This window comes from Dama dama, chromosome 12 (assembly GCF_033118175.1).
Source record: "Dama dama isolate Ldn47 chromosome 12, ASM3311817v1, whole genome shotgun sequence".
NCBI lineage: Eukaryota > Metazoa > Chordata > Mammalia > Artiodactyla > Cervidae > Dama > Dama dama.
This window is the reverse complement of record NC_083692.1, coordinates 942,477-959,209: the sequence shown is the minus strand read 5'-3', so window position 1 is coordinate 959,209 and position 16,733 is coordinate 942,477. Positions and strand designations below refer to the sequence as shown.

Here is a 16,733-nt window from a genome sequence, read left to right as displayed (position 1 = left end):
AATTCATTGATGAGCTCCAGTAGCATCTTTAAGGATTTTTATGTATGGTATCATGTCATCTGCAAATAGTGAGAATTTTGCTTCTTTTTCAGTTTGGATTCCTTGTATTTCTTTTTATTCTCTGATTGTCATGGCTAAGACTTCCAACACTGTAGTGGTGAAAGTGGGAAGCCTTGTCTTCTTCCTGATCATAGAGAAAATGCTCTCAGCTTTTCGCTATTGTGAAAGACTCTTGCAGTAGGTTTATAATATACGGTTTTCACTATGTTGACATTGGTTCCCTCTATACCTATGTCTGAAGAGTTTTTTTTTTTTTTTTTTAATCTGGATAGCTTTCATTGTTGTCTTCTTTGCAAGACTTAATATGGGCTTCTTAGAGCATCTGGATCTCCACATATATTTAGTTCAATATTGCTTTTTGTGGATCATAAGGGATTAGATAAGGAGTCATTCAATACTTCATTGAACCACTTGAAGATCTTACTATTTGCTAAATTTCACCAAATATTGATGGTTTACTGCTTACCTAGTAAGTGAATGAAATCAAGCAACCCCACATGTTACATGTAAGACATTCAATATTTAAAGAATACATCTAAGCACTCATTCCTCTCTTACCAGTAAGTAACAAAAGATGGAGAATTTATCCTTAATTCATAAAATAACTGTCTGAGATGATAAAGATCCCTGTGGAATACTGTTTTGTTTGTTTGTTTGTGTCTTTTAGTTTTCAATTTAATTTAATTTATTTTTTCATCTAAAGACATTTTACTTTACGCTCTAATGAAACTTTATTTTTTTTCCTTTATTTATTTATTTATTTTTCCAGTGGGTTTTGTCATACATTGATATGAACCAGCCATAGAGTTACACGTATTCCCCATCCCGATCCCCCCTCCCACCTCCCTCTCCACCCAATTCCTCTGGGTCTTCCCAGTGCACCAGGCCCGAGCACTTGTCTCATGCATCCCACCTGGGCTGGTGATCTGTTTCACTATAGATAATATACATGCTGTTCTTTCGAAACATCCAACCCTCACCTTCTCCCACAGAGTTCAAAAGTCTGTTCTGTACTTCTGTGTCTCTTTTTCTGTTTTGCATATAGGGTTGTCGTTACCATATTTCTAAATTCCATATATATGCGTTAGTATGCTGTAATGATCTTTATCTTTCTGGCTTGCTTCACTCTGTATAATGGGCTCCAGTTTCATCCATCTCATTAGAACTGATTCAAATGAATTCTTTTTACCGGCTGAGTAACATTCCATGGTGTATATGTACCACAGCTTCCTTATCCATTCGTCTGCTAATGGACATCTAGGTTGCTTCCATGTCCTGGCTATTATAAACAGTGCTGCAATGAACATTGGGGTGCACGTGTTTCTTTCAGATCTGGTTTCCTCAGTATGTATGCCCAGAAGTGGGATTGCTGGGTCATATGGCAGTTCTATTTCCAGTTTTTTTAAGAAATCTCCACACTGTTTTCCATAGTGGCTGTACTAGTTTGCATTCCCACCAACAGTGTAAGAGGGTTCCCTTTTCTCCACACCCTCTCCAGCATTTATTGCTTGCAGACTTTTGGATAGCAGCCATCCTGACTGGCATGTAATGGTACCTCATTGTGGTTTTGATTTGCATTTCTCTGATAATGAGTGATGTTGAGCATCTTTTCATGTGTTTGTTAGCCATCTGTATGTCTTCTTTGGAGAAATGTCTGTTTAGTTCTTTGGCCCATTTTTTGATTGGGTCATTTATTTTTCTGGAATTGAACTTCAAGAGTTGCTTGTATATTTTTGAGATTAATCCTTTGTCTGTTTCTTCATTTGCTATTATTTTCTCCCAATCTGAGGGCTGTCTTTTCACTTTACTTATTGTTTCCTTTGTTGTGCAAAGGCTTTTAAGTTTCTTTAGGTCCCATTTGTTTAGTTTTGCTTTTTTTCCCAATATTCTGGGAGGTGGGTCATAGAGGATCTTGCTGTGGTTTATGTTGGAGAGTGTTTTGCCTATGTTCTCCTCTAGGAGTTTTATAGTTTCTGGTCTTACATTTAGATCTTTAATCCATTTTGAGTTTATTTTTGTGTATGGTGTTAGAAAGTGTTCTAGTTTCATTCTTTTACAAGTGGTTGACCAGCTTTCCCAGCACCACTTGTTAAAGAGGTTGTCTTTCGGGACACTGTAAAAGCAGTGCTAAGGGGAAGGTTAATAGCATTACAGGCTTACATCAAGAAACAAGAAAAAAGCCAAATAAATAATCTAACTCTACACCTAAAGCAATTAGAGAAGGAAGAAATGAAGAACCCCAGAGTTAGCAGAAGGAAAGAAATCTTAAAAATTAGGGCAGAAATAAATGAAAAAGAAACTAAAGAGACCATAGCAAAAATCAACAAAGCTAAAAGCTGGTTTTCTGAGAAAATAAACAAAATTGACAAACCATTAGCAAGACTCATTAAGAAACAAAGAGAGAAGAACCAAATTAACAAAATTAGAAATGAAAATGGAGAGATCACAACAGACAACACTGAAATACAAAGGATCATAAGAGACTACTACCAGCAGCTCTATGCCAATAAAATGGATAACTTGGATGAAATGGACAAATTCTTAGAAAAGTATAACCTTCCAAAACTGAACCAGGAAGAAGTAGAAGATCTTAACAGACCCATCACAAGCACGGAAATCGAAACTGTAATCAGAAATCTTCCAGCAAACAAAAGCCCAGGGCCAGATGGCTTCACAGCTGAATTCTACCAAAAATTTAGAGAAGAGCTAACACTTCTCTTGCTCAACCTCTTCCAGAAAATTGCAGAGGAAGGTAAAGTTTCAAACTCATTCTATGAGGCCACCATCACCCTAATTCCAAAACCAGACAAAGATGCCACAAAAAAAGAAAACTACAGGCCAATATCACTGATGAACATAGATGCAAAAATCCTTAACAAAATTCTAGCAAACAGAATCCAACAACATATTAAAAAAATCATACACCATGACCAAGTGGGCTTTATCCCAGGAATGCAAGGATTCTTTAATATCCGCAAATAAATCAATGTAATACACCACATTAACAAATTGAAAGATAAAAACCATACGATTATCTCAATAGATGCAGAGAAAGCCTTTGACAAAATTCAACATCCATTTATGATTAAAACTCTCCAGAAAGCAGGAATAGAAGGAACATACCTCAACATAATAAAAGCTATATATGACAAACCCACAGCAAACATTACCCTCAATGGTGAAAAATTGAAAGCATTTCCCCTGAAATCAGGAACAAGACAAGGGTGCCCACTCTCACCACTACTATTCAACATAGTGTTAGACGTTTTGGCCACAGCAATCAGAGCAGAAAAAGAAGTAAAAGGAATTCAGATAGGAAAGGAAGAAGTGAAACTCTCGCTGTTTGCAGATGACATGATCCTCTACATAGAAAACCCTAAAGACTCTTCCAGAAAATTACTAGAGCTAATCAATGAATATAGTAAAGTTGCAGGATATAAAATTAACACACAAAAATCCCTAGCATTCCTACATACTAACAATGAAAAAACAGAAAGAGAAATTAAGGAAACAATACCATTCACCATTTCAACAAAAAGAATAAGATACTTAGGAGTATATCTACCTAAAGAAACAAAAGACCTATGCATAGAAAACTATAAAACACTGATGAAAGAAATCAAAGAGGACACAAACAGATGGAGAAACATACCATGCTCATGGATTGGAAGAATCAATATTGTCAAAATGGCTATTCTACCCAAAGCAATCTATAGATTCAATGCAATCCCTATCAAGCTACCAACGGTATTTTTCACAGAACTAGAACAAATAATTTCACAATTTGTATGGAAATACAAAAAACCTCGAATAGCCAAAGTAATCTTGAGAAAGAAGAATGGAACTGGAGGAATCAACCTGCCTGACTTCAGACTATACTACAAAGCCACAGTCATCAAGACAGTATGGTACTTGCACAAAGACAGAAATATAGATCAATGGAACAGAATAGAAAGCCCAGAGATAAATCCACCAACATATGGACACCTTATCTTTGACAAAGGAGACAAGGATATACAATGGAAAAAAGACGTTTTACTTTACATATAGCAACATGTACATGCCAATCTGAAACTCCCAATCTATTCCTATCCACTGCTCCTTCTAGATAACCATAAGTATAATAAAACTGATATAGTGCCTCAAAATCTGTAATAATTTACGGTAGTTCTTTATGAGATACCACTAACCTCAAACAAGAAAATTAAATGGAGTGACAGTTTTTGTTACATGGAAAAACAAGAATGCTGGTTTTGTGATAACTGTTTCAATAAAAAACAACCAGAAGAGCAAGAACGATGTACAATTCATGTGTTTGAAAGCATTAGAGAACCAAGAAGGGGTAACTGTTGTGTGGAGTCAATATTTGAAAAGAGAGGAAGCCAGGAGCTAAACACAACATGTTAAATGCTCTTTTCACTAAAGATATGGATTAATTCTGATAATCGCACAAGAAAGACTGAAAAGGTTGTGTGCAAGTTCCCACAAATGCTTTTCCCTTGGGATAATAAATGGGATTCAAGTCCTACAGAGAACAAGAGGACTTTGAAAACAGCCAGGCTTTCATTTGAGACCACGAAGGGCTTTTTTACTCTTTTATTTTCTTAAAACAAAGACAGATCTAAAAGTTCAAAAACATATTCTGTTTTTTTATGTTAAAGAGTGTTCTACTGTTTTCCACTAGGGATTTATAAGGGTTGGTCTTACATTTAGATCTTTATATCCATTTAGGGTGTATTTTTGTATATGGTGTAAGGGAATGTGGTTGAAGAGGCACTTTTTTTCCCCATTGTGTATTCTTGCCTCCTGAAATAACTTTGCACAGCTTAGTAAAGATAATCACCCCAGTACCATATTTCTATGTGGTCAAATTACAGAAGTAATAGCTCCAATTGAGCACTGAGTTTGACAAACTGACATTTGTAACAAGAAACTATGAGTTGAAATGCTGTACTTCAGAAACTCTGATTAATAGTGGTGCAACAATGTAAGATGACCTATGTTCTGTAAGCATCCACAAATTTCCTGGAAGTTTACATTAGTGAATACACTTTTATAAAGACCAACATTAGCACTTGTTTTCACTAATGAGAAAGAACTCTGAAGAGGAGTTTTGCTTTTAAAAATTATGCTAACATACTAATGTTGGACTTTAAGGCAAGTGGACTAGCATACTTGAACTTACAAAAAGAAAAAGCTTGTCATGCTAAAATATACATGTGAGACAAGGCTACAGCATACTGACACCATCTCCTGGAAAGATAAACTGAATTGTTAAGACTGCAAACAATTTTCTTTTTTTTTTTTTTTTTAAGACTGCAAATAATTTTCTTTTTTTTTTTTTAAGACTGCAAATAATTTTCTTATCTATACACCTACACATATCATAAGCAATTAAGGATATTTAAAAAAAAGCAAATGAAGACTAACTTCAACATTTCTGGTTTGTTTTTCATGTCAAGGAAATGATTAGATTGTGAATTATTCTTTCCCCCTTTTGTGGGTGCCTATCTTTTGGCTTTTGGTAAATGCATAGTACAAAAACACTGTTTCAGCTGTGATTCCTTCACTCAAATCTCCCTTTCCTGTGCGACTGCCTAAGAATTTCAATCTCTTTTTGCTTTATCACAGGCTGGGGAAAAAACCAAGAAATTTTGAGATCAGTGTCATATGGGGGAGAAAATGCATGCAAATAACATATATGAAAAATTTAGTAAATAAAATGTAAGACTCTGGAGAAAAAAATACTTTATAATTATCAAACCAGAGATTTATAGTTATTCTTTCCACTGTCTAATCTGAAGCTATGAACATGAACATTGAATTCTCTAGAAAGTACGTTAAAAGTTATCAAAATGCCTAAAATATATCAATACTAAATAATTAACTAAATAATAATGGTTCTGGGCTTTTCTGTTTATGTCAATGATCTGAAAATTTCTTACATTCTAACAAAATTTACTGTAGGAGCAATACTATCTATTAATGTAAATCATCAATTTATTGACATCATGAACATCCTAAGTGACTCTCCTCTTTAGCAAATTCCTCATGGCAACCTTCACCTCTGCATTCCTCACTGTATAAATGATAGGATTTAACATGGGACATAGGATTGCATAGAACACAGTCACCCACTTGTCTGCAGGGTAAGTGGCCACAGGACGCATGTGGGTGAATATACAAGGGACAAAAAAAGCACCACTACTGTAAAGTGGGAGCCACATGTGGAGAGGGCTTTGTGTCGTCCTTTAGAGCCATGGGACTTCAGGCAGCTCAGGATGACTATGTAGGAGATGAGGAGCAGGAAAAAAATGAGCAAGCACATGCCCCCTGTGTTAGCTGCCACCACCATTCCAAGAGTGTAGGTGTGGCTACAGGCAAGTTTTAATAATGAGAAGAAATCACACATAAAGTGATCAATGACATTTGAGCCACAGGAGGTCAAGTCTACCGTGAAAAGAATCTGCACAGTGGCATGCAGTGTCCCCCCGATCCAAGCCACCACCGCCAGGAGCTTGCAGAGCCCCTGTTGCATGATGGTCGCATAGTGCAGAGGCTTGCAGATGGCCACGTAGCGGTCATAGGCCATGACAATGAGGACAATAACCTCTACTCCTCCCAGGAAGTGCTCCACAAAGAGCTGAGTCAGGCAGCCACCCCAGGAGATGGTTCTCCTCTGGTGCAGCAGGTCAGTGATGCTTGGGCGTGGTGACAGAGGTGAAGATGGCATCTATGAAGGACAAGTGAGTGAGAAAGAAGTACATGGGAGCTGAAAGTGTGGGGCTGAGGGAGATGGTGATGACAACGAGCAGGTTGGCTAGCACAGTGAATAGGAAAATGGGCAAAAGGACAACAAAGAGTATTTTCTGCAGTTGTGGATTTTGTGTGAGTCCCAAGAGAAGAAATTTAGTCATGTTGTTGGAAGATGTGAGGGGCTCCATTTAGGAAGCAATGTGTTCTTGGGTCCTGAATTACCTACAAAGGAATCAAGAATTGTACCTATTAATCATGATAGCATGATAGTCTGAATTTCTTGCAACAAAAACAGAGCAGTCACTGCAGTTGTGGAGCATGTCCTTGGAACTTTGCCCCAGTACTTGTTTCATGTCTTTCTTATTTTCTCCATGATGCTTTCCATCTTTTCAGACACGTTGTACTTGTAACCCAAAAATTACCTATAGGGCAACACATGATCTGTAGTTACTGTGAAAACACTGGGCTGTCTCCATGAGACCTGGATTCTCATTCAGGTTCCAGTTCCACGTGTCTCTGATTAGAATCTCAGTGCCCTGTGTTTCTAAGCCCACCTCTGTCACATTACAGCTTGCATTAAATTCTTAGGTGTGCATCTTCTATCTTGTAAGGTGACAGGTGCCACACAGGTAAGAGTTACTCCTTTTTTCATGAGAATTTACATTTGAACCCTCAGCTCTAACTGGAAAGAAAGACACGGTCAATAAAATTTATCGTAAGCAGAGGGTTTTGGTAAATATGCAGAATTCACTGGTGACACACTCCGCCTGGTAGAACCAAAACACATAAACTATTCAACTGTGTTTTCTCACTAACCATGGTGCCTGACATGATGTCTGCAGTGTCTGAAATCTATTAGATGATGAGTGAAAGCTTGGCGAATTGTCATTCAATATGGGTAAGAATATGCCTGATTCTCCAGACCACAAACCTAGGGGGAATTCATGTGTTCTTTTTCTTCTGCTCTGTTTATTATTGCTCTCTACTTTATAAGAGACAAAAATACACATTTGAAAGGGAAGTTGGAAAGTTTAACAGTTTTTGATGGACCTTATGAGGTAAATATGAAAATATTTAATTGCCTTTAGGAAAAAGTATGCTAGTGGTCTTTTTACTTTCAAGATAGTTATAGTGTTTGTTAATTGATATTTAGTATTCTTCAAAATTATGTTTTACATTGAATTCAACATAGATGTATTCAATTAATATACAGCTTCCAGAAAATTGGATAAAAAATAACTATTGCACAGTTTTTCAGTAAACAAAGATCTTTCAAGTAGAGGAAATCCTTATTTTCAAAGTTCTAAAAATGCAAAGTTAATGTGGAGAACAGAAAGATTCTTTAAGGTAATGTACAGAGATAGGTAGCTATACATTTATACATATATACACAGACTAACACAAGCACAGATAAAATCTATTGTTGAGTTAGTTACCTATTACAACTTTACTCATTCAAAAATATTTATTGTACACTTACCCTATATATGAATGTGTATCTGTGCACACAAGTCAGGAAGAGTGCCCCTGTTAAATACCCTTAAGAACTGAAAGTTCATTCCCAAACAGCAGCAAGGCACCCATCCATGAAGAAATCTTTTCACTCTTTCATGTGTCTGCTTCATGCATTCTCAAGCCTTCTCCAATTTTCCCATAGCATCCATCTTCCATAATTTCTGGTTATAGGCGATTGGATTACTAAGAGGATGAGAAATTTGGGGACATAAATTTCCCAAAGAAAATGGAAGACTAAGCATAAATATAATAAAATGTGTTCTGCCAAAATATGTCTTTCCTTTAAAAGATAAATGGATAAAGAGCTTAGTTTTTAGTTACCCAAAATAACCACAGCATTGTAAGTCAACTATACTTTAATAAAAATTGATTTCAAAACTGGAAATTATAGTTATGAGGAAACAAAGTGCAACAGCTACACTGCATTTTCTTATTTTGAGATATGATATATCAACAGATCAGAAATGGGTATGGTGTACATAAGGTAATAGTTAGCATAAGTAATATAATAACATTATTTTATAAATAACTGTGAAGAAATAGAAATTTCTTTTTTCATTTTTCTTTGGCTACATACTACTGTTTCTAGAAATAAGCTCTAATGGAAAATATTTTTAAAGGACAAAAATCATTATTTACAAATGTGTCAAACATTATTATTAAGAGCTGTGGAAAATTTAGAAACAGTATTTAGAAATTTAGAAATGTTGAACACTAAAGAAATTTATCATTGGAATACAGGCAACTCCTTAAGTAATGTGTAATTTTTAACAGAGATATTTTTTAAAATTGTGCTATATCAAAGAAACTTCTTAGGCTGTAAAATAAATTGTAACAAATTTGGATGAAACTTTGAACTCTTTAATTATTATGATATAATTCTAACTAATATTATTTTTCTTCTCAGTAACTTAAATATATATCAACAAGGAAAAAAAAATCCCCCAAATATTTCTACTTCTAAATTGATAATATTGTAATTGAATGCATCTTTCTTAAATGTTATATATGCTGAAAAAGATACAAGTTAATGTAGGAAAGATAAGGATTAAGGATGATAATATGATTTATAAGATCCATTGAAACCTGAGAGTCTATGATTATATGATTTCCTGAAAAAAAGAAATCTCACCTATGAACATGTCTGACATAGGTCCATGGCCAGGGCCCCAGGAAGCTGTTAGTTCACCAAGAAAGAGGCAACAATGTAAGATTTAAACCTGCCACCTAGCTCAGTTACAGTGAATGTCTTTGTTGACTTTTAAGTGGTACCTTTGGAGGAACCTTAAAATAATCACATGTCCTGTTTGTGGGCACATTCTCTAAAGCTTCTTAATTGTGGCTAATAGAACCTCAGGGGTATTTCACCACATTAGACTTTGCCAGCAAATCAGTTGTTTCCTGAAATTACCTGAATAGCAGAGGAGAGCTTTCTTTATCATGCATCTTTAATTTTAACCTCCTTCTTGAGTTTACATGAAGACAAAACACTATGAAAAGAGGGAAAAAAAAAAGAAACATTGATTTCTTATGAATTCAGGTATTTGAAAACATATGAATTTATTATGATGTCTGAATAGTATTGTGTAAGCTAAATATTTAGGTGGATAACTAATTGATATTTAATCTTTATTATAGTTATTTGTGGCTTAACTTACATATGCAAATAATGATTTTAACATATTGCTTTCATATACATTCAGTGGTAACTAAGAGTCTTATTATAATAGTGGCACTACAAACAGATGAAATTCGAAGTACTTCTTAAAGTAGTTGTTTATTATGCCAGTTCTATAATTAGATATATTAGATATAATTAGTTCTATAATTATATAATTATGAAAGCAATTACAATCTTTACCTGTACATAGAGATTGTAAAATGCACTTATTTCAGCCACTTTCATTGAATAATATTTGTATGGAATTTAAAAAAAGGCAGACAATATTATTCACAATTTATAACAAGAAAATTTAAAAAATGGAATAAGAATGTCATTTGCTAAGGAGAAGAAGCCAGGCCACTAAATCCTAGGCCAGGAACTGATCTTTAAGTTATCGTTTTGCAACTAAAGAAGAATGACACATATATCACCACCAACTGTAAAGCCCATTACAATTATCTACTAAAATAAATAAATATTGATATTGAAATTATTTGATAAATAAATGTAATTCAATTCAACTCAGAAATATTCCTATATAGAACCACACTCACACACCATGTTCAGATAGTCTCAATGAAAAATTGAAACTATCTAAGGCTTCCCAGGTGGCTCAGTCATAAAGCATCTGCCTGCAATGCAGGAGCTGCAGGAGACAGCAGAGCTTTTCTATCCCTGGGTCAGGAAGATGCTCTGGAGAAGGAAATGCCTACCCGCTCCAGTGTTCCTGCCAGGATAATCCCATGGACAGAGAGGCCTGGCAGGCTATAATCTGTGGAGTCTCAAAACTTCAGACACGACTGAGCAACTGAGCACACACACAACGAATTATGAGATACAAATTTTGTTGAAGTATAATTGTAAAAATGTCTTGAACTCTTCTTTCAACTCTGGAATGAAACCTAGTGTAAGATCAGAAAATTAGTGCAGACTGACAAAGTCATCATGGTCAACTTCATAAAAGATGGAAATCTATTTACAATGACTCATTAATCGGTCATCCAATATCTATCTAATTAACTACAGTGCTGAGTAGAAGAGTTGCTTTAGAACCCCTCAGTTCAGTTTAGTAGCTCAGTCGTGTCTGCCTCTTTGTGATCCCAAGGACTGCAGCATGCCAGACATCTCTGTCCATCACCAACTCCCAGAGATTACTCAAACTCATGTCCATTGAGTCGGTGATGCCATCCAACCATCTCATCCTCTGTCGTCCCCTTCTCCTCCTGCCTTCAATCTTTCCCAGCACCTTTCCCCTACACCTATCCCCTATCCCCTACACCTTTCCCCTACACCTATCCAGTTCAGCTCCCCAAGCACTAGAGAAGCATACAATGGAAAGAGAATGGAGTTAGGCCTAATTCAATGAAGGCTGACCATAAAAATAGTTTTTCAATCAAGGAGTTCCTGGACCTATACTGGTAAAATGTGTTTCCAGAATACAACTCTGAAGACAGAGTGGTTTAAAACATTGGAGAGATATAACACAGATTCTCAAACTTGAAGGGTAAATCAAAGCTGATTTACATGTTATATAATCTTTCTGGTCCTCCATCTTTTCGGTATGTTAAGAAAGCTAAAATTTAATTTTATGATGTCATTGTGACCATTTGATATCGCTTCAAATTGTTCACAACAGCTTAGATACTGTACAATTAGTTTTCATAATCACTGATTTTTTTCCCCAAGAGAACAAGAAATTCAATATAATTTTAAATATTAGTTATTTTCTTCCTGATTTGTATTCCACTAGTAAGGCATATAGCTTTCTGAGAACCAACTGCTTCTGTATGTCGGCACACTATAGAGGTATGTAAATACTATAGAATGTTTTCCAATTACTAGAAAATAAGAGAGATTCTAATTGCATGCTCTCTTTTCTCTGAGATTCTTTGAAATGATTGAGGAAGAATAAAATTTGAATTTAGAAGAATGATGATCTGAATACAAGCTCTATCTCTGTTAATATGTAGATTATTTAGCTCTATTTAACTTTATTCCTCCTCATCAGTGAAATGGAATAATCATAATTATACCTACTTTGGAGAATTGCTGTTAGTGTCAGTAAGAAATACAGGAAGGGCTTTATAGTAATAAACTATGAAAAAGTAAAGATGTGATGTGAAGAATGTGAAGAACTGACTCACTGGAAAAGACCCTGATGCTGGGAAAGACTGCAGGCAGGAGAAGTGGATGACAGAGGATGAGACGGTTGGATGGCATCACTGATTTGATGGACATGAGTTTGAGTGGGCTCCAGGAGTGTGATGGACAGGTTGCAGTCCATGGGGTCACAAAAAATTGGACACGACTGAGCGACTGAACAATAACAACAAATAAATTCATTACACATTCTTAATTAGGCAATGTTAAAAATGGTAGATCAGAGTTTCCTTTTGACTGATTAATAATATCTTACTAGTTCTCCCATTAATCTGTGAATTAAACAATTTTTTTGTATTTAATTTATATTTTGTGACGCTCCTGATTTAAATTAATTTTTTTCCCCTGGATAATACAATCCTGCTGTTTTTAGAGAGAAAAGCTAAGACTCATAAAAGTGTAGATATTCTTACCCTGTGTGGCTTACTTATTTATGTATTTTCAATTGCCCTGGGTCTTGCTTGCTGCACTCAGGCTTTCTCTAGCCATGGCAAGCAGGGGCTACTCGTCTTTGCGGTGTGATGGGACCCCCTTGTTTTGGCTTCTCCTGTTGTGGAGCACGGACTTAAGCTTGTGGCTTCAGTGGCTGAGCAACTGGGCTCAGTGGTTGTGGCCTGCGGGCTTAGTTGCTTCAGGACATGTGGAATCTCCCCAACCTGGGGTTGAACCTGTGTCCCCTACTTTATAAACTTTTAAATATTAAACATTAAAACTCTTAACCATTACATGTCCAGGGAAGTCCCCCTGTGTATTATTTAACTAAAATTGTTCTGTTTTATTTTGTCTCGGATTTATCTGTATATAACCTGTTTGTAGGAATCTCCTTTAAAACCTGTTTAGAAGTGAAATACAATGATCCAATAGCTCTTTCTCATCTGTGCCCATTTTCACATTGTCAAAACTATTATAAGTTCTGAGATGATAAAGTATTAAAGAAATTAAGCCCAAGGAAAAAACAAAACAAAACAAAAAAAAGAAATTAAGCCCAAGAAGATGAGGACTTTGAAAATAAAGAAGCTTTCATTTGAGACAACAAAGAGCTTTTTACTTTTTTATTTCCATAAAACAAAATAGAGACATATCTAGGAGACAATTCCAAAAACAACATCGCTGCAATTTATGTCAAAGAGTATTTTCCCTAGGTTTTTCTCTAGGAGTATTATAGTGGTGTGTTTTATATATGATGTAAGGGAATGTAGTTGAAGAGGCAATCTTTTTTCCACTGTATATCCCTGCCTCCTGGAGACAGCCTTGAACAGCTTAGTAAATACAGTCACCCAGTACCATGCTCTGGCATTGCTGTGTGGTCAAATCATGAAAGAAATAACTCCAGTTGACCACTGAGTTTGACCAAGCAACATTTGTGAAAAGAAACATGGCATGTTGTAATCAGAGAAGTTGACTCAGCATGTAAAGAATCCTCCTGCAATTCAGGAGACATGAGACAGTCAAGTTCGATCCCTGGGTCAAGAAGATTCCCTGGAGGAGGAAATGGCAACCCACTCGAGCATTCTTGCCTGGAAAAATCTGTGGACAGAGGAGTCTGGCACACTACCATCCACAAGGTCACAAAATCAGACACATGAGCACATAGCACTTCAGTCTGCTTAGACAGTCAGAGAAGTCCTGATTGATAAAGGGTGATGTAATAACGCAAGATGACCTGATGTCCTCTAGGTGCAGTGAGGAGCATTGCAAGTATCCCCAACTATCCAGAAAGTTCACATTAACCACTTCACTTTTATGAATGAAAAAAGGAAGGGACTTTTTGCTTAAACAACAAAAACAACAACAAACAACTCTGTTACCATACTATTGTTGTGCTTTTGTAAAAGTGAAGTGACATAACTGAAAATTTCAAAAAGCTTGTAGTGCTGAAATATAGTGCTACAGGTGAGACAAGACTACAACACATTTGACACCATCTTCTCAAGGGATGAATTGAATCATTAAGACTGCAGATAATTTTCTTCTCTATAGACCTGCACATGCCACAGACAACTAATGCTATTTAAGAACATAGACGGCCATCATCAAAAAGTCTACAAGCAATAAGTGCTGGAGAATATGTAGAGAAAAGGGAACCCTCTTACACACTGTTGGTGGGAATGCAAGTTAATACAGCCACTATGGAGAAGAGTGTGGAGATTCCTTTAAAAACTAGGAACAAAACTACCATATGACACAAGAATCCCACTGCCGGGCATATACCCTGAGAAAACCATAAGGGAAAAAGACACATGTACTCCAGTGTTCACTGAAGCACTGTGTATAACAGCTAGCACACAGAAGCAACCTAGATGTCCACTGATAGATGAATGGATCAGGAAGTTGTACATACACACAACGGAACATTACTTAGCTTTAAAAAGAAATGCATTTGAGTCAGTTTCAACGAGGTGGATAAACATAGTGCCTATTACACAGAGTTAAGTAAGTCAGAAAAAGAAACTCAAATATAGTATATTAACAGATATATACGGAATCTAGAAAGATAGTACTGATGATCCTATTTGCAAGGCAGCAAAGGAGACACAGACATAAACAAGAGACTTGTGGATGCAGTGGGGAAAGTAGAGGGCGGGACGGTTTGAGAGAGTAGCACGGAAACATACACATTACCATATGTAAAATGGATAGACAGTGGGAGTTTGCCATATGACCCAGGGAACCCAAAGCCAGTGCTCTGTGCCAACCTAGAGGGGTGGGATGGGGACTGAGGTGGGAGGGGGGTTCAGGAGGGAGGTATTCATGTTGTTGTATGGCAAAAACCATCACAATATTATAGACTAATTATTCTTCAACTAAAAATAAAATTCTAAAAAAATAGAGCAAATGAATAATTCTAAAATTTCTGGCTTATTTTTAGTGGCAAGGAAACAATTAGATTTTGAATTTTTCCTTCCTCATTTTGTTGGTGCCTCACTTTTGACTTTTGGTAAATCCATATGGGGAAAAAAAAAAGAAATTCAGCTGCAATTCCTTCACTCAACTGCTCTGTCCCAATAGATCTACTGAAAAAAATTTCTATCCCTTAGTTGCTTTACCACAGGCTATGGAAAAATAGAAGATCTGAGTCAATGTCCTATGAAAAAAACTGGTTTCTCCCAAGTAACATGTACACAAAATTTAGTAAAGTAAATGGAAGACTCTGGAGTAAAACATTCTCTAAAATCATGAAACTAGATTATAGATCTTTCCTTTGCCTAATCTGAAGCTATGAACATGAACATTGAAGACTCTAGAAAGTATAATAAAATTTATCAAAATACCTAAAATGTGCCAATGTTAAAGAATCAACAAATAGTTTCTGTGCTTTTTTTTTTTTCTGCCAATGATCCTCAAAACTTTTACTCTCACAATTTAAAACAGGTACAATTCTACATATGTATATAAATCATCACTTTCTTGGCATCGTGACAAGTCTAAATTACTCCCCTCTTCAACAAATTCCTTATGGCAGTTTTCACCTCTATGTTTCTCACTGTATAAATGATAGGATTAAACATAGGAGTGAGGATTGCAAAGAACACAGTCATCCACTTGTCTGTAGGGTACACAGCCACAGGACGCGTGTAGGTGAATATACAAGGGACAAAAGACATTACCACTACTGTGAAGTGGGCAGCACATGTAGAGAGGGCTTTACGTCGTCCTTCAGAGCCATGGGATTTCAGGGAGCTCAGGATGACTGCATAGGAGACGAGCAGCATGGAAAAAATAAGCAAGCACATCCCCCCTGTGTTAGCTGCCACCACAATTCCAAGCCTATAGGTACTATTGCACGCAAGTTCCAACAGTGAGAAAAAATCACACATGAAGTGGTCAATGACATTGGGACCACAGAAGATCAAGTCCATGGTGAAAACAATCTGCACAGTGGCATGCAGGATCCCCCCAGTCCAGACCACCACCACCAGGAGCCGGCAGAGCCCCTGTCGCATGATGGTCGTGTAGTGCAGAGGCTTGCAGATGGCCACGTAGCGGTCATAGGCCATGACAATGAGGATGGTGACCTCTGATCCCGCCAGGAAATGTTCCATAAACAGCTGAGTCAGGCAGGCACCCCAGGAGATGGTTGTCCTCTGGTACAGCAGATCAATTATCAATTTGGGCGTGGTGACAGAGGTCAAGGAGGCATCTAGGAAGGATAAGTGAGTAAGGAAGAAGTACATAGGGGCAGAAAGTGTGGGGCTGAGGGAGATGGTGATGACAATTAGCAGGTTGGCCAGCACTGTAAATAGCAAAATGAACAAAAAGACAACGAAGAGTATTTTCTGCAAATGTGGATTCTGTGTGAGTCCCAGAAGAACAAATTTGGTCACGTTGTGAGGAGACATGGGATCCATTTAGGAACTGATGCATTCCTGGGGCCTGAATTATCAAAAAAAAGAATAAAAAATGATAGGTTTTAATCATGAGAGAATTATAGTCTGCATTTCTTAGAGCAAAAACCGAGCAGTTCCTGACTCCAGAGCACGTGTTTGGCAGTTTTGCCCCACTACTTGCTTCAATATTTTCTTACTTCCTTGGTGATGCATATCATGTCTTCAGACACCTAGTGCCTGCCCCCTGTAAA

At 36.6% G+C, this 16,733-nt stretch overlaps 1 protein-coding gene and 1 pseudogene across 1 annotated transcript; both read right to left on the bottom strand.

Moving 5' to 3' along the window:
* Positions 1 to 6,080: 6,080 nt before the first annotated feature.
* LOC133065887 (olfactory receptor 4C13-like) lies at positions 6,081 to 6,977 on the bottom strand (annotated as a pseudogene).
* Positions 6,978 to 15,579: 8,602 nt separating this feature from the next.
* LOC133065886 (olfactory receptor 4C3D-like) lies at positions 15,580 to 16,503 on the bottom strand. The gene has a single exon (XM_061156372.1). It carries the CDS (start codon positions 16,501 to 16,503, stop codon positions 15,580 to 15,582), a length of 924 nt encoding a protein of 307 aa, XP_061012355.1.
* Positions 16,504 to 16,733: the final 230 nt, after the last annotated feature.